Here is a 17,470-nt window from a genome sequence, read left to right on the forward strand (position 1 = left end):
CAAACGCCGTGGCAGGAGTCAGAAAACAGCATCCCCGTCTCCTCTGGTGGAAGCCGAGGCTCTCGAGAGGCCGGTGACTCGCACGGGTCACATGCCGGCGGCAGAGCCGGGCAGGGAAGCAGGTGCGCCGATGCAAGGCCAGCCCGAGCTCCACCCTGGGATGCCCCTGAGCCCCGGAGGAGCCTCCCGTGGACACCTGCCTGGTTTTCTGTCCCGGCCACAGGCGGACAGTCCGGCCCAGGACCCAGAGGTGGCCAGATGCTCTCAGGACCAAGTCGGAGCAAAATCTGCGGGTGTGGGTGGGTCCAGTGACCTGGGACGCAGGAACCCGCTGCAGCCACGGCTGCCGTGGGAGCACTGACATCCTGCAGGAGCAGACCCCGGGACACCTGGCACCGGAGGGGGTCTACACGCAGCGCACGGCCCCATATTATTAGAGCAGAATTCCGTACGTGTCTGCTTTGGCCTCCTCTCCTCCCAGACCTCAGGGCCACGCTGGTCCCGATTCGTGCAGGGAGCTGGAGCCGGGAGGTCGCTGTTGCCGCCGGGAGCCCAGGCCCCGCTCCACAGGGGAAAGCTCCAGCCAGCTCCGGGGCCCCAACAGGGCCTGACGTGCTTAGTGAGGTCATATGGGGCCCAGATATCATGGCCCGGGCAGGAGGGCGGCGAGGCGCAGTTGTCCCCAGATCCATCCTAGGCCCTAGGCTCCGAGTTCTTCCTAGGACACAGACACCAAACCCCCAGTTCCAGGGAGCAGGGCGGGCCCTGTGGGTTATAATTGCACTTGCTCGGCGGGGTTAATCTGCTTATTTATTTAGCACCGACTTTATGGGCAGATGCAGCTAGGGGCTCAGGGGCCACGACCCGACAGCAGCTGACTAGCATCCCGCGGCTGCTAAGGCCTCGAGGGCCTGGTGTCAGGTCCCTGGGACCCCCCGGGAGAGTCTTCCCAGAATCGTTCCCGGTCGTGTTTCTCTTATTTCCCAACCTGGGAAGTCCTGTAGCTAATCTGACCCCACAGGAGCTGGGGCTAACCGGAGCGAGGTATCAGCAGACGGGAGGTTTGGATTCTGGTGGTTTTCCGTCGCTTACAAACTACAGAAATTTGGGCAGCTCGTCCCGAATCTCTGGACCTGGTCTGGTCTGGAAAGTGGAGGAAACGGTATTCCAGGGGCTTGGGGCTGGCTCGTACGGATCCTGAAGCTCCCAGTGGTGGAGGGACTTCCTCATTGTGGGGCTGAAGAAGCTGCGGATGCAGGTCAGACACCTGCCCGCCCCCGGCTCGGGCTTCTCGGCAAGGCCTGGGATGATGGTGAAGGCATCAGGGAATGAGGGAGCTCCCCGAGCCTCTCCCTGCGACCTCCCCGCGGCGCAGCGACGCTTGTCCTCCCGCTGCTCGGCTCAGCAGCACCCAGGCCCTGCCTGCCCCAATCACCGGGGTTTGCTTGGCCTTTCAGAGTAAAGGAGAACCAGGTGCCCTGTGTTGCCTCCCGTGTGCTCATGGAGGGGAGCCTGCTTGCCCGCTGCGCTGCCGGCAGAGGTGCCACCCGGGAGGGTCCCAAGCGGCCCGGCCTCCAGAGCAGAGGGCGAGCGAGGAGGTGCTGCCACGCTGTGTACGTCCGGGTACCGCGGGCTGGGGGGCTGCGGGCTGGGGTCCCGCGGGCGGGGGGCCTCCCCTGCTGCGCGGCCCGGTGGGTGAGCGCAGGCCCGTACCTGGCCGTCCTCCCCGGGGAAGGGCCGTGCACTCTGCCTCCCAGAGAAGCCTGCAAGCGGAGCCAAACCGCAGCCTGGGCCGGGGTGGGGGGGCTTGATCTTCCCCTGCTGTGGAGATGAGAGGCCCAAGCGCAGAGATTTACGGCCCGAGGGAGAGACACCCTTCCAGGGAAGCCGCTCACATGAAAAGCTCCAAAGTAATAACCGAGGCTGCAAAGTGTGCCAATTATGCAACAATTAAAAGGTCTGACAATCTTTCTTTCTCCTTTTATTCTCCCGGCCACTCCTCCCCTTCCCACATCTGGCTGCCCCTGCAGGCTCCCCTGGCAAATGCTGGGGGAGAGGATAAAGAACACACTTTTCCCCTTTTTAATTGGAGATCAAAAGTGGGAAGGAGAGCTTGTCCCTCAGGGTGGGGAGGGAAGGGGTGAGGCTCTTGGAGGAGGGGAGGGGACGGAGGAGACAAGAGCGGGTGCGGGGCGGGCTCTGACCCCGGATCTGGCCCCGTAGGAGCCTCGCATGTAGCCCACATGTCAACCCCGTGAAGCGTGGGGGATCAGTGGGATCAGTGGCCTTTGTCGCAGGCCAGGAAGCCAAGGCTCACGAAGGAGCTGCGTGGACAGAGCTCCCGCAGCGGGCGGACCAGCTGTGCCGCCCGGGGCCTCCGCAGGGCGAGGGCAGCATGTGTCTGCGGTGCCAGGCTGGAGCCCCCGCCCCCCCCCCCCCCCGCCTCGCCTTTCCCACCGGCACCGTGGGCGCGGGCCGGCCTCGTGCGGGGAGCCAAGCCCTGCAGTGAAAGGTTCGGCGGACCCCACGGTGGGGTGCTCTGGGAGGCGGCCAGCTCCCGCCCAGCCGAACGCCCAGCGCGGCGATCCAGCGGCTCGATGAGATGAGAAAGAATTCGCGGTGTGCCCCAAGAGGGAGGGAATAGCCGCTAGGTGGCTTTTTAGGGGTGCCAGCATACGGCCGGCCCACGTGCCCCCTCCCCGCCCCCCCCTCCGGGGGCGCCTCCCGCCTGCCCATGCCCAGGGCTCCAGGCACCCCCAGACTTCTGCGGCTCCTGAGGGCGGGGGGCGGGGGCAGCTCCCAGCCCTTCCCCACTGGACTCCAAACACCCAGCACAGAGCCGGCCCCCAGTTCACATTCTGCTCAGATACCTGGGGACAGCGGGGCACCAAGCTAGGAACGTCCTGTCCGATTGTCGGGTGGCACGTCCTACCTCTGCTCTGCCCCAACCGAGGGGTAACCGGGTGACTGCGCCCCTTCCCTGCACCTCAGGATGCTCGCATGTTGGCGGAACAGGCTGGAGAGTCCGGCTCTCACTGCCCAGCCGTCCATGACGATGGGAGAAGACGGGGCCGGCTCCCAGCTCTCCCGACTCCAGGCTGGGGCACCTCCTCCCACGCCCGCCCCCAGGGCACTCGGTCAGAGCTGGGCCCAGCCTCACCCACGACAGCTGCCCGGCTCCGGGTCCCGACCACAGGAGAGGAACGGAGCGTGGTCTCCGCCTCGCCCGCCCCTTCCCTCCGAAACCATGAGCACAGCCAGCCCAGGCCTCCTGGGCTATGTTTGCCAAACGGTTTTCCCCAAACCACTGCCTCCCGGCTCGTAGCTTGTCTCCCAGCTCTTTCTCCCCGGCTGCCCCGGGTCCCGGAAAAGCCCTCACGTTGGGAGCTCAGGCGTCAGGTGCGGAGGGAGGAGGCGGCGGAGGGGAGGCAGGAGGTGCCGCGGCTGCGCCCCTGACGCCGGGAGCCCTGCCCCAACCTCAGTGACTCATCCTGGGTGACCTGGGCCGGGTCTCCCGGCGCTGGGGGCTGCCCCAGGTGGTCCTGGCAGCCGGCTCCCTCGTGGGGACGGCGGGACCCCAGCTGGCAAGGCCACATGCTCAGAGAGCCCAGCCGGTTGTTTGCTCAAATGGGGCCCACTCAGCCCACTCTGCGGGGGCTGGCGGCCCTCCAGAGGAAATGATGGGAGGGTTTGGGTGCATTCTGACCTTAACTGAATTCCAAGATGATGATGTGTGAATAATATGGCTTTTCGAGAGTCAACAACTTGGGTGCTTTTTATAGTCGGGCCGGAGCACCGAACGGGCCGCCTCCCCATTAACCACTTAGCTTGTTGGACCAACTGGCCCACCGTGCCGGCCCGGCTCCGTGGCATCACCCTCCCTGTGTCAGCAGCCACCCTTAAACGGATGTCAAAGCGGCCACCAAGTCGGCTCCAGCCGCACCCCAAGCCTTCCATTCCCCAGGCTCAATAGCATTCTTCTGGCTCTCCCACCTAAAATGTTCATTATTTCGGTGGTCTCGGCGGGCTGGGGTCCTAGGTTCCCCCTCTCTGGGCCACCCTCGACTCCCGGAGGGCACACTGCCCCCACCTGAAGGAAGAAGGAATGCCCCCAGAGTGACATCCTAGAGGGTGCCAGGGAGGGCCCCGTGGGTGAGCAGGCCCCGAGCTGGAGCCCAGCACCCCAGCCCCACCCGCCTCTCCCTGTGCCAGCCACCCCTCCTGCCTCCAGGCATCCAGGCTTTCCTCCCCAGGACGGCCCTCCCACCAACCCAGCACTCACAGCGTCTCCAGATTGTGCAGCCCCTCGAAGCTGTGGGTCCCCAGATGCTGGATGCGGTTGTTATGAAGATGCCTGTGTGGGAAGCAGAGGCACGTCAGAATGGGTGCCCGCAGCATCGGGCCCGGGCCGCGGGGTGGGGGTGGGCTGGCGAGCAGACAGCGGCTTGAGGAGGAAGGTGGGGGCAGAAGCACGGACGGAGTGACCCCGGGGGTGGAGGATCCAGCCCTGGTCCAGCCCTCCGTCTCCGGGGACGAAGCGACCGGCCAGGGTGGACCTCCGCAGTGACGATCTCCAAGGCCGCAGCGGCCACGGGCTCCGTGGTTTTGCCTTCCTGTTGAAGGGAAACGCGAGAGGCATGCCCAAGGCCGAGGCCGGGGTCTCGGAGAGAGGCCTGATGTCGGGGGGCTCCGGTCTGAGGCTTCCTCTCCGGTCCTGCTCCCCAGGACCCAGCCGCCTGACTCAGTGGCCAGACACGCGGTGGGAGCCAGCAGCAAACCGCCACAGACAACATATAATTAAAGGCTGAGCTTTCCGTCATAGCCGGAGAGGCTGTGGACGGGCTCGGAGATGGGCGCCAGGGGCTGGGGGCCGGGGAGTCAGGGCCGGCTGTGCAGAGGCGCTGGTGCAGCCCGGCCGGCAGGTGGGCCACCTGGACCGGTGTTCAGGCAGGGGGTCGGGGCGTGAAGGGGGGGACGGGGAGACTGGAAGAGATTTCCAAGGTAAACAGCTGGCCAAAACCAAGTGACAATGTCCTTCTCCCAATTCCTAGCGAAATGGGCAAGAACAGCCCAAACGAGACCCCTGCCTGCAGCCCAAGCGTTACACGTAGCAGCAAAGCACGGACAGACGTGAGTACGCGGCGCACACTGGGGCCCGAGGAAGAGCTCCGGCCCCCCGAGTGGCCCCACTTTCCTGGGACCCCACCTGGCAAGAAAAGGAAATCCTGAGCATTTCCCCCCAAACCCAAGTCTAGAGGGAAGCAGCCCCGTGGACAAGGTTTGCTTCCCCTCCCCGTGTCTGGCTTCCAGAGGAAACAGGTGAACCGGGGAGTAAAGTCAAGGCTCCGAGCTCCTCCGGACTCCAGGAAATGCCTGGAAGCCCCAGGGACCCCCTGGGGGACGGAGGGAGCTCACACTCTGAGTCTGCAGGGAGCAGAGCCCGGCTGCTCTGGGCACCCCCAGGAGCAGGCTCCCCCCAGGAGTGCAGCCCCATCCCCTACCCCCTCCAGGGCCCGGAAAGCAGATGCAACCTCATTTTCCCCCAGTGCTAGCCCGCCAACCACGGGAGGGTGGGGGGCCACGGTGGCACAGCCGGACCTAGCAGACAGCCGTGCACACATCAGCCCGAGCAAGGGGCCTCGTGGCAGTGATGGGTGCACTGGGGGGAAGGGAGGGTGCAAAGGCCGGTGAGGTTCCGCGCCAAGAAAACAGACCAACCACGGGAGGAAGGACAGAAGGGCGCGTACACGGCGGCCTCTCCTGCTACAAGGTGAGCTCGGAAAAAACCCAGTATTTCCAAGATGAAATTTTAAGAACGAAAGAGAAAATGGCATCGCAGGCAACAAGAGCATGCCGAGGACCAAAGCCACATCATCAAAGGACTAGTCAGGAAGCCTGAGCCAAGGAACAAGGGTCCATGGAATGGAACCGGCGCCGGAGAAGCAGCTTCAGATCATCTCGTGGACGTGGCTAAACCAGACGAGGGGTCCGAGTGGGAGCACAGAGGTGGAGCAGGCGCTGAGGCAGTGCCCGGGCCCCACGAGCCGCCGAGGAGCCCGGCACCAGCTGCGGCCGAGCAGAACCCAAGGCGGACGCGGGGTCTCCAGAGCAGAGGGCTCTCCCACCTGCGGCCCGCAGGCTCCCGCCGTCCACACTACGGCGCGTCCTGCTTGAGCCACTGAAGTCCCGGAGTCAGGAAGCCTCCTCGGGCACAGAAGGCAAATCCCGTGCAAGGGGAAGAAACGATGCAACACCCAAGATGTTCACGTGCCAGAGACGGGAAGGCCCCGTCCGACACGCGTGGGCAGGGATGGGGCTCTGCGCCCCCGGCCGCTGGGGACAGGCCCGTCCCACAGGACACGCGGTACCCCGCCCACAGGGACGAACCGGCCCCTCCGCCAGGGCTCTGGATTTGCCCGCTGCCTCCTCACCTGCACCTGCCCGCCTCCTGTTGAAGCCTCATTTCCACGTTCCAGCCCTTTCCACCTCCCCTGGCAGCTCTGGTCTGCGCCACCCAGGCCTCCTGAATATCCAGCTCTGGGGGTCCCACCCCCCCCCCCGAACTGCTCGTCCACCCGGCATCCTGGGCACCTCTAGCAGCCCAGCCTGGAGCGGGGGTTGAATGGTCGGGATGAAGAGAGAAGCTGGCACAAGGGACGCCCCTGCTCCTCGATGCCATCCCAGAGAAGCCCTCGCCCGGCGCCCTCGTCTACCTACTCCTGTGCGTCGCGGGTTCCTCCCTCCTGCCACAGCCTGTCAGCCTCCTGGACCACGTCCCGCAGTCCCTGGCCTGCGTCCCCAGCCCCCTCTCCCTTCTCAGGTCCCGGTGGGCGGGGGCAGGGCCAAGGGGTGAGGTTTCTGGCCTTGCCCCCCACAAAGGGACCAGCTCCCTTCAGCGGGGCTCCTGCACCACTAGGTTTCTTTTCCTTAGTCCCTCGCCCCTCCGTTTGCCGGGTGAGGCCTCCCCCTCAGACCCACAGCGCGCCTAGCATCCCATTCCCCGGTTCCCACCCAGACGCAGGACTCGTTCTTGATTCTCCTTCCTTCTGCTCTTCCACCCCCTGAAAATCTCTAGGTCAGACTTATCCTTCCTTCAGAACACCCCGGAAGTCACGTCTTTCCTCCCATTCTTCCTACCACCGCCTTAGACCAGACGTCGGCTGAGGGCCGAGAGCCTCCCACCTGTCCCTCTGTTCCCACCCATCTTCCCGTTAGCCTCCCTGAAATACCCCTGCTCCTCTCTACCCAAAAGCCATGGAGCTCCCCTTCCCCGCTGACGGACAGAAGCCAAACTCCCGGCCCTGACGCTGTGACCCTCCAACCCACCTGCCCAGCCTGTTCTCCCACGTTCTGCAAGAGGATCCCGCGCTCCCACCAGACTGGCCTGTTCGCTGCCACCAAACAGCCGGACTTGCCCCTCGGTGTCCGCGTCCTCGTGACACTGCTTGGAGCAACCGTCATTGTCTTCACCTGTCTGGTTCTTCATCGTCTGCCCAGGCCCAGGCCCCACCTTCCCCATGAAGCCTTCCTACAGCCCCTGACTTGCTCCAGCCACCACTGCACGGATCCGTCACCATCACCAGCTATCCTGGCATAGGTTACATCCCATCATCAGCTGCCATTTCCCATATTTATTCTGCGGTTTCAACTAGACTGTCAGCCCCTGGAGGGCAGCAGCTGCTCTCATGCTTCCTCGACTCTTCAGCGTCCCACAAAGGGGTTCTAGAAACACCTGCTGCTGCTCAGCTGTCCGGGACCCCTCCTGTGGCCCTCATTTTCCCACTCTTGTCTCCCGTGGACACCTGACCCCATTCCCTCAGGCTGTCACCAAAATGAGAGTTGGTCACCTTGCTCCGTTCACCCTCTATAAACACCCCCGTTGACTCCCAGAAGGAGGGATGGAACGGCCACCCCAATAGAAGGACGTGATCCCTAAGGATGCTCACCTTGGCTGTCCAGTCTCCCAGGGCAAAGAATTAGACAAATTGGTGGCTGAGTTTCCAGCTCTCAGAAGGACCTACGCATCATCCAGAAAAATCAGACCAGATTTCCAAGAGCCGGGCAGGCAAGGTCACCGTTTAGCAGTCACGGACACATATGTTCCCGTAGCAATTAGTGTGTACCCCAAAGCAATTACACGTGACCTCCAAGCCCTTAGTAATTACCCTGCAAACTTACCAATCGTTCAGAGCAATTAGCTGGGAGCTAATTTGCATTCTAAGGTTCTCACTGGGGAGGCAGAGGTAAGGCTGGTCCCCAATTCCTGCCAGGGATACTATCTCCCAGGTAATTACCCTGCTGGGCCTCTGCCGTCTAATTACAAGTGATGGCCTCCCCCGCTCCTCCAAGCCCGGGAAAAGAGACGACTGTATCCTATCCCGGTGCCAAAGCGTAAGACTGCGTCACCTGGGATAGTGACTATAATTGCATAGTGAGAAACGAGTAGCTTAATTCCCATTTTCTGATTAGAGTGTTTTGGCTTCTCGAAGCCCTTCTGCAGCTCTACTGTCATTTGGCCTCATGATAACCCCCATGGGGCCCACAGGGGATGATCATCCTCATTTTAAAAAGGAGAACCTGAGGCCAGAAGGTTCGGTGCCATGTAGAGAAGAGCAAAGCTATCCAGGCTTCCAACCCAACTTTGGGGTAAACATGCAGCCCCAGCAGGACCCGGCCGGGGATGGGGGTGAGGGTGGGTGTAGGGGCGGAGCAGCACTCACAGCACCACAAGGCTGGTGAGGTTCTGGAAGGCGTAGTCAGGGATGTGGCTGATGCGGTTGAGGGCCAGGGTCATGGCTTGCAGGGCAGGGAGGTTGTTGAGGGCCCTGACAGGGATCTCGGTGAGTGCATTGTCGTCCAGCCACAGGTGGCGGAGGGAAGACAGCCCCTCAAAGCTCCTCTCCGGGACCAGGGAGATGAGGTTGGCATCTAGGCGCCTGGTGGAGAGAGGATGGAGAGGATCAATCCAGGGCAAGATGCAGACTGAGGTGTGGGCCTGAGCTGAGCTGGGCCAGCCTGGACCCCAACGGGGCCTTTGGGGTGCCCTAGGACTAAAGCTGCGACTTGGCCACCACTTATCCTATACCACACCTCCCCAAGTTCCCATGATTCGCCTCCATTCCAACCCATAATTCTTGATCCTATGCCATGTGTTCCTCTGGATGGCACCAACTCTTCCTCCCAGACCCAGTGTTGAACCCGTGGCCCAGTCCCAGGCTTCTAAATCGATGCCATAGCTCCCCGGCTTTGGGTCGACTCTTCCACTACCACTTCCACTAGCTCCACACTACTCTTCCCAACCCTGTCCGGTTCAAGGCCATATAGTAGGGATGCTCCCACCACTCGTAGAGGGAAATCTCCTCCCTCTGGACCTATCCAAAGAAAATGCCTCCCCCAAACATCCAAGCCACTCCCTGTCACCCAACCCTAGCCCCGCTTGCTCCTGGTCTCTTCAAGGACCGAGTAGTTTGATGAAGCTCCTGCCAAAGTCCTGGGCCTTCTTGCTCAGTTGATCACCCCCATATGCTATGGTTGGAGTCCTTGATGTGCTACTTTTCAGAACAGGTCAACAGATGGTGGTGATCCCATCTGCGAGACACCCAGAGATTCCTGGGTGACGGGAGAACTTGTGATGCCCATTCTAGAAGATTTAGAAGTTTAGCCCGGCAAAATAAGGAGACTGCCCATCTTAGCTTTTTACAGGTGTGTCCCAGCTATGATGTCCTTTATCAATACGTTATTTATTGTCTTCTGAGTCCTGGTCTGGGACTTGAGCTGAAATGGGATCACCCGAGGTAGCTGGTCCCACAGGGAGCAGACAAGCTGGCCTGTGATTATGGACCTACTCCTGAATTTTTCTACTATCTTCAGGGAGATTTTGCCCCTGAGGCATGGGTGTCCCCCACGTCTATGGCACCCAAGTCATTGACACCCAGCCTTTGTCCACAAAGGCCCTAAGACTCCATAACCCTGAACCTAAGGGACATCTGATGTGACTGGAGGTGTGGGGTGGGCGGAAGAAGGTCCAGCAGTGCTGTCTCTTCCCTAAACTATTTCACCAGGGCCCTTCTTGCCACACGTCTTAAGGACCACCAGGAGAAACTCCCTGGCTCACCACTGAGGGGGGGTGAACTGGTCAACGCTGGAACCTTAGCTGGGAGAGCAAACTGATCTGGATCATCCTTTAGGAATGAGCAATTAGGGAAGACCTCCCACCCACTTCAAACCTGACCCGAAAGGACCAAAAACCCTTTGGTGAGTGCTGTCTACTGGCACGGCCTGTCTCTCCAGATACGTCCACCAATGATGGTCACCACACTCTCGATGGTCTGACTGGCTGGAACTTAGTGAGAATGCAGACTCCTGAGCTCCTCCCCAGGATGGTGTAGTTCAGAAGGTCCAGAAAGGGCCTAGGAATCTGGTTTTTTCTTAAGTAGGCTCCACTCCCAGCATGGAGCCCAACTTGGAGCTTGGACTCGCCACCCTGAGATGCAGACCTGAGCCAAGATCAAGAGTTGGACGCTAAACCAACGAGCCACCCAAGCGCCCCTGCGACTCTGTTCGAAAGAACACCCCAGATGTTTCCGTACGCAGACAGGTTTGGGAAGTACTGGGTAAACATCAGCTATGAAGAAGACAATGTCCCTGCCCACAAAGTCATGGGCAGAGCTGGCGGGGGAAGCACGGGGCGTGGGCATCCAGGAGGCCCTCCAGGAGAAGACCTGGTGGCTGAGGAGGACCTGGCCGGGGAGGACATGGGGAAACGGATTCCAAGCAGAGGGAAGGCCTGTGGGACGCCCAGGGTGCAGCCCTGTGGGGGGCTGGAAGCTCTGGGGGGAGGGGAAGCAGGGGAGGAAAGTGTAAGGTGGAGCCAGCAGGCAGGTGGAGCCAGAGCCCCAGGGCCTGAGAGCAAAGCTGTTCCCGGGACAGGACGGGAGCCGCTGAAGGGCGCTGAGGAAGAAGCAGCTGGATTTCTTCAGACCCTGCTGGTAAAGAGGACCAGGCGGGAGGCAGGAAGGTCGGCGGAGAGCTGCTTCACACGCCTCTCTGCAGACGGGGCAGCCCTAGGCAGAGAGGCTTGAGGCGTGCGTCTGGCCACTCTGGTGTCCCGTCCCCGGGAACGACCTGCTCCGAGCAGTGACTCCTGTTGCTCCTGCCCTGGGATGGACCGGGTGGCTTGGCAGGCTCCCTGGCACAAGAAAGTCATCCAGCAGTTCCGGGAGTCTCCTAGCATCCCATAAGAATGCCGCTGCCCCACCTCCTTCCTCCCAGCCGGGGCAGCGTCTGGGCCTCAGAGACCGCAGACAGACAACTGAGCCCCACGTCTGACTTCGAGCCACGGGCAACGTGCCCTTGAGACGGCCCGAGGCAAAGCCGGTGTGCAGACAAGTGGGGGGTGCACAGTGGGGTGTCATAGCCAAGGCCTCGGGGCAGGAGAACACGAGGCAGCGTGGGCGGGAGAGGTGGGCCCGGATCTCAGACATCCCCAGGTAGTCGACGGGATAAGGCCCAGCAAGGCCCTGGGGACAAGGACCAGGACAGGCGTACCCAGAGGCGGTTCAGGAGGCCCGAGGCCCCGGGGGAGGCACGCCCTATTCGTGCGGCCCTGTGGCGACACCCGATACCACAGTGGCCGGTGCCAGGTGCAGCGCCAGGGCCCGAGCATGATCCGGCCCTGCAGCGACCCCCGGGGTAGCTCAGCACCGCGTGAGGCTGGCACCGGGGACATGAGGGGCGCAACCACCTGCTGCCCGTGTGACCGAGCCGGGGATCCAGGTCCCGCTGTGTGGTCCGAGGGGAGGTCCAGGGAGTGGTGCTGTCCCCCGTGGCTCCGGGGGCTCCAGGGCTGCCCCTCCCGCCTGCGTCCGGGTGAGGACACACGTGCACCCGCACCCATGCAGCGTCACCTTCACGCGGAACCTCTGGCCCCGTTAGACGGTCTCCGCGTCCCCTGCGACTCCGGAAGCCGGGGAGCCTGGGACTAGGCTGGCTCAGTGATAGCTCCCGGGGCGGGGACGGGACGAGCCTCCAGCCCCCTTTCTGCTCTGCTGGCAGGAATGCTCTGGAAGGCGGGCGACCCCCGGGGCCCAGTGGGGGAGCCCGCCTGGGGCTGCAGCCTGGTCCTGCTTCCTGGGGACAGGGACGCGCCCGAGGGGAGATGGAGCCAGCCGGCAGAGCAAGAAGGCGGGGAAGCAACGGGGCCGTCGGCCGCCCCAGATTCTGGGGCCGAGCAGGAAGCCCAGGCGTGTCACCCAGGCCCAGGCCTGCGCGGGCGGCGGGCCCCGCACAGCATGGCTGGACCGAGCAAGTAAAACCACGCTGCCATCTAAATTTTGGACACATAGCAAGTAATCTTTAGTATCAACACGCCCCGAGCCATGTCGCGATGGCGCCCGGTTACATCTGAATTTCGGGTACTCGAGGAAGAACTTGCTGGAAGGAGCAGGTCCCGGGCGATACTCGGTCCCGGGGGGCGGGGAGGAAGCCTGGCCTCAGCCGGACACACCCAGCCACCGTGGCCCTCTCTTAACCTGGGGTGGGTTTCCCCAGCTCTGTCCTGAGACCGCCGCCCCCCCCCGGGGGTGATTTTGGGGTCAGATGCCGACAAACGCCACCCCCGGGCCTGTGACCCAGCATTACCTTCCCTTCTAACAAGGAGCTGTCCACGGGGGCCCTGGGGGCCCAAGGGAGGCTCTGGGCATCTGGCAATTATGGGTCCTTCTGGTAGGTTCAGCTGTGAGGACAAAACCCCTCTTCGAAGTGGGCTCCCCAGGGACCCCAGAGAGGTGTGGGGAGGCAGCAGGGGGGAGAGGGGCACTGTGGCTTCTGTCTCCCCCGTCCCCTGTCCCTCAGGCACCTCCGGACACGGGGGAGCCCCGAGAGGGCTCCACTGAGCGGGGAGGGTGCTCTGGGAAGGAGCCAGCTGACTCCCCTGACCGGGGCTCCGGCTGCCCGGGGCCCTCCTGAGGCAGGTGGGCCGGGCTCCCATGCTGTCGGGGGCGGAGGAGCTGGAGCAGCCCAGATTCACCGCTTGGGACCAATGGACTTCAGAGCAGGTCCCCGTCCGCGGGTGGGGGAGCCCGTCCAGACGGACTCTGGTTTGGCAGGAAGAAAAGGGCAACTATACCAACTGAGCTCTGGAACAAAGTCCGCCCCCCGACAGCCCTTCCCGGTCCCACGTGGCCGGGCTCCTGGGACGATCCCTTACCTGCGGTAACAGGGCAGGGCCGCAGGGGCCTCCGGGCCAGCTGGGGCTTGCTCAGCTCGGCTCCGGCTCCGGGAAACAGCTCAGCCTCTGCGGCCAACTGCTCCCACCTCCCCCGGCCCAGGCCTGCGCTCTGGCCGCGGGGGACAGGGCTGGGAAAGGCCAAGTGGGGCAGAGGCGCCTTCCTGCCAAGTCCAAGTCCCGAGGGGCACGTGGTCTGAAAGTCACCTGGCCAGAACATTCCAGACAACGGGTGACATGGGGACCCGGCCCTCCGGGCTAAAGCGAGATAAACCCCCAAGAGGGAGCATGTGGCAGCAGGAGGGCCTGGGGTTAGACGACGAGAGGCCGTGCACCGCCCGACCCAGACGGACAGTGGTGCGACTCGGAAGCGCATGATGTGGGCCCCACGGAGCCCGGGAGCCTCGCTCGTTTTATGCAAGGAAACCGAGGCCCGAGAGACGAAGGGAAAGCCCCGAGGAGTGGCAGGCCTGGGACTCCCACCCGGGCTCCTCTCCACTTCCCTCCACCAGCCCGGCTTCCCTGAAGGGATCAGGTGGCAGAGGGGCAGACACTCCGAGCTATGTTTGAAAACCCGAGTCCCTTGCAGCCTGCAGAGCCCGCGACTGCCTGATGGGTCCTTTCTGGAATTTCTTCCCCGCATGCATCCCATTTCCTACCAGATCTTGGTCAAGTACTAGAGGGACAGATCCAGGGGTCCTAGTGGGCCACCAGCTGACCTACGGACGTCGCCGGGTGTCTACTTAGAGGGGATCATTCATGTGAGGCACTAAGCTCAGTGCCCGCGCCCTAGTCCCGGTCCCTGGACACAGGGTGACTTTGACTCCAAAGGTCAGTGTGTCCCAAGGCAAGGACCAAGAGAGCGGCAGGGGGAAGAGGCAGGGGCCGGGCTGTCCTGGCACACTCGGGCCACGTGTGACCTGGGTCCCCTCTCAGTTCCGAGCCACGTGCTGTGGGAAGGCAGGGAGACCACAAGACCGGATCCTCAGGAGGAAGAGGGGCTGGAGGCCGGGGGCAGGGGGGCGGGGGGGGGGGGGGGGAGACACACACACACACACACACACACACACACACACACACACACACACGGCTGGGCTTGCGGGGCCCCGGGGGCTGGGACTGGCCTACTCCTGCCCCTCCTCTACCACAGGCTGTTTGCCGGGCGCCTCCAGGCCGTGGCCCCCGTCCCCAGAGGTGCCCCCGGCCAACCTCAGGCTCCGGGTGTCCCCTTCCCTCGTCAGCCCGTCAGGACAGGAAGGTCAGAGAGGGGGCGCCCAGGCCAGCTCCCTGCCCGGGGCCTGCCGAGGTCGGGGTGCTCTCTGCCCCAAGCCCCACTGCAGCCTGGCTCCCCCCTTCCCTCCTTGCAGCTGCTGTCCCCCCGGGCCCCCGGGCACGATGGGCAGCCCCACACACCACGGGAATGTGAAGCCCCTTCTCCAAAGTGAGTCCGAATTCCTAGGTGGCGGGAGCAGAGCCCCGTCCTCCATCCGGTCCCGCCAGACCTGATCTCGATTCCCAGTTGTGAGCCGGGGGGGGGGGGGGCGGGTAGGAAGGGCTGGGAGGCCCCCCTGGAGGCCCAAGGCTGTCGGTGGGGCGTCCCTCGAAGGCCCCTGGAGCCGGCAGAGGCTCAGGGCAGCCTTCAGCAGGACGAAGGAGACAGTGGGGGGTGGGGGGACGGGGGGGCATCGCAGGCCCTGCTGCGGGGACAGGCTGGGTGGAAGGACGGGGCTACGGAAGATGGATCAAGAACAAAAGGCAGCCTCTGTGCAAATGGTTATTCTGGGGGGAACCACTGCACGGGGAGCGGGCGTTGCCCGGGGCGCGGCGAGGCTTCGCGGGGGCAGGCCGGCATCTGCAGGAGGAGCCCAGGGCCGCCCACCAGCCTCCGCGAGCCGGGGCTCTGACGGGGCGGGGGCTCCCCAGGCCTGGCCCTGCCTGCGGAGGGTGGCAGGCGGACCCCCGGCTCGGGCCCCTCCTCCGCCTTCGCCCTGGCGCCCCGGCTCCGGTGTGGGGACCCCAGCCTCTCACTGGAGGCCCTGGGTGGTTCCCCGCGGGGCTCCACAGCCTCCACCGCGCCCAGATGTCGCCCCACCGCCTGTCAGGTCACCTGAAATGCCCCTTGGTACGTTAGTCTCAACCACTGAGTGTCATTCCTTTGGTCTTGAATCCAATGGGATTGGATTTAGTTCAATCAAAAAGGATTAAAAAATTCAATCCAGTGGATTGGATTAAATCCACTGCGCGTTCACTGAAGCCTCCCGCTGGGCCAGCGTCACGCTCAGGGCCAGGGTGCACGCAGCTAACCGAGCCCCCTGCGCACGCTCTCAGGCTCTTCTCCGTTATTTCACAAAACAATATAAAGACTCCAGCTGACAGTTACCGAGAGCTGTGCTCGCAGGTTGGCAGGTGTGCTCCGCGTTGGACACGTATTTTTATCTTTAACCTCCACCCCAGTCCGATGGAGTAGGAATCTTCCTATCCCCATCTTACATGCGGAGAAGGAAGCACAGGGGCGCCTGGGGGGCTCAGCGGGTGAGCGTCTGCCTCGGGCCCAGGTCGTGACCCTGAGGTCCTGGGATTGAGTCCCACGTCAGGCTCCCTGCATGGGCCTGCTTCTCCCTCTGCCTATGTCTCTGCTTCTCTCTCTGTGTCTCTCATGAATAAATAAAAAAATAAATAAAGTATTTTTATAAAAGCAGAAAGGGGCAGATAATTCCGGGTCACAGGTTCTGAATTCAGCATTTGAGGAAGACCACAGAGGCTCCTGTGTTGAGATGGGGTGGGGGCACTGGGTGAAGGTGGAGGGAGTTGGGAGGCTGTCTCAAGCACAGAATTCAAAGAGGTCTCCTTATGAAAAAAGAAGGTTCTAGAGAGACAGGGCCCAGGAGAACAGAAAGGGCACAGACAGGGGAGGTGTGTGTGAGACACCGCGGCAAAGCACACTTAGTCTTCCAAGGCTGCCAGGCCAGGAACCCTGATGCTCAGGGTCCAGGCTCAGTTGCATCGTTCTAGAAGTCTCGCCCACGCTGCTCATGGGCTGGGACACGTCAGGCTGCCCCAACACCCCGATCCCTAGCTCACGGGGGCGTGGGAGGTGCGTGGTAGGGAGTCCAACCTTCGTCTAAGCCAACACCTTAGGTTCCTGTCCCAGGAGGCCAAGGCTCAGGGAAGGGAAAAGGGAGACGCTCAGCAACCCTTGAACCAGAGCCGCTCACCTTGAAGGGGCCACGACTCGGTTGAGAGTCACGGATGAGGCTCCCCCTTAGCAAGACCCGAGCATCAGCACTGGCCCTGGAGGGCCTGTTCCATTCTATGAAAAGAAATTTCGCAGCTAGGGAGAGCGGGCCGGCGAGGCTGCGAGGGAGCCAACACTTGGGGCTCTAGCTGGAAAAGGTGTCGCGGGGTGTCTGCACTAGAAGCAGCAACCCGGCCTCGAAGCCAAGTGATCAGACTCCAGACCCGGTTCTTGGAGGTTTCCCTTCACACATCTCCCCGGGCAAGGCAGCCACGTGTCTGTAGTCTGGGCGGCTAAGGACCCCTCACACCGCGGTTCCTCCACCCTGGGGGCTCTATGTCTCTTGTCTCTTCCAGGTTCAATAGGGCTTTGTGTGACGAGAGAAACGTTCAACAGCCACAGAGTCCAAAATAGTAGCCACTAGACACACGTAGCTATTGAACGCTTGAAATGTCGCAGCCGGGCAGCCCCTGTGGCTCAGCGGTTTAGCGCCGCCTGCAGCCTGGGGCATGATCCTGGAGACCCGGGATGGAGTCCCACGTCGGGCTCCCGCATGGAGCCTGCTTCTCCCTCTGCCTGTGTCTCTGCCCCTCTCTCTCTGTCTCTATGAATAAATAAAATATTAAAAAAAGAAGAAGAAAGAAAGAAAGAAAAGAAAGAAAAGAAAAGAAAGAAAGAAAGAAAGAAAGAAAGAAAGAAAGAAAGAAAGAAAGAAAGAAACGGTGCCGTGGCTGAGGAACTGCATTTTAAAATTTATTTAATTTTAATTGACACACATGCTTAGTGGCTGCTGTCCTGGACAACATGGCTCTAAGAAATTAGTTAGGCTCAATGCAAGACATTAGGGTCACAGACATGAATGAGATTTGGTTCATGGACGTGAGAATGAATAGATTAATAAATAGAATACCAAGTGTGTGTGCGAGACAGAGACAGAGACAGAGACAGAGAATCCATGTGTGGCCTGTACCAAGAGTTGGGGGAACAAGCAGAAGGGTGAGGATCATTCA

At 62.3% G+C, this 17,470-nt stretch overlaps 1 protein-coding gene across 2 annotated transcripts in view; it reads right to left on the bottom strand.

Moving 5' to 3' along the window:
* The window catches only part of LGR6 (leucine rich repeat containing G protein-coupled receptor 6), a 105,211-nt gene that overhangs the window by 29,501 nt on the left and 58,240 nt on the right, over positions 1–17,470 (bottom strand). For both annotated transcript variants that reach the window (XM_025458531.3, XM_025458533.3), the window contains 2 exons: positions 8,721–8,936; positions 4,283–4,354 (listed from right to left, as the gene is read on the bottom strand). In XM_025458531.3, the coding sequence (XP_025314316.3) occupies positions 4,283–4,354; positions 8,721–8,936 (288 nt within the window). The remainder of the gene's footprint in view (positions 1–4,282; positions 4,355–8,720; positions 8,937–17,470) is intronic.

The sequence above is a fragment of the Canis lupus genome, chromosome 7 (assembly GCF_003254725.2).
Source record: "Canis lupus dingo isolate Sandy chromosome 7, ASM325472v2, whole genome shotgun sequence".
Taxonomy (NCBI): domain Eukaryota; kingdom Metazoa; phylum Chordata; class Mammalia; order Carnivora; family Canidae; genus Canis; species Canis lupus.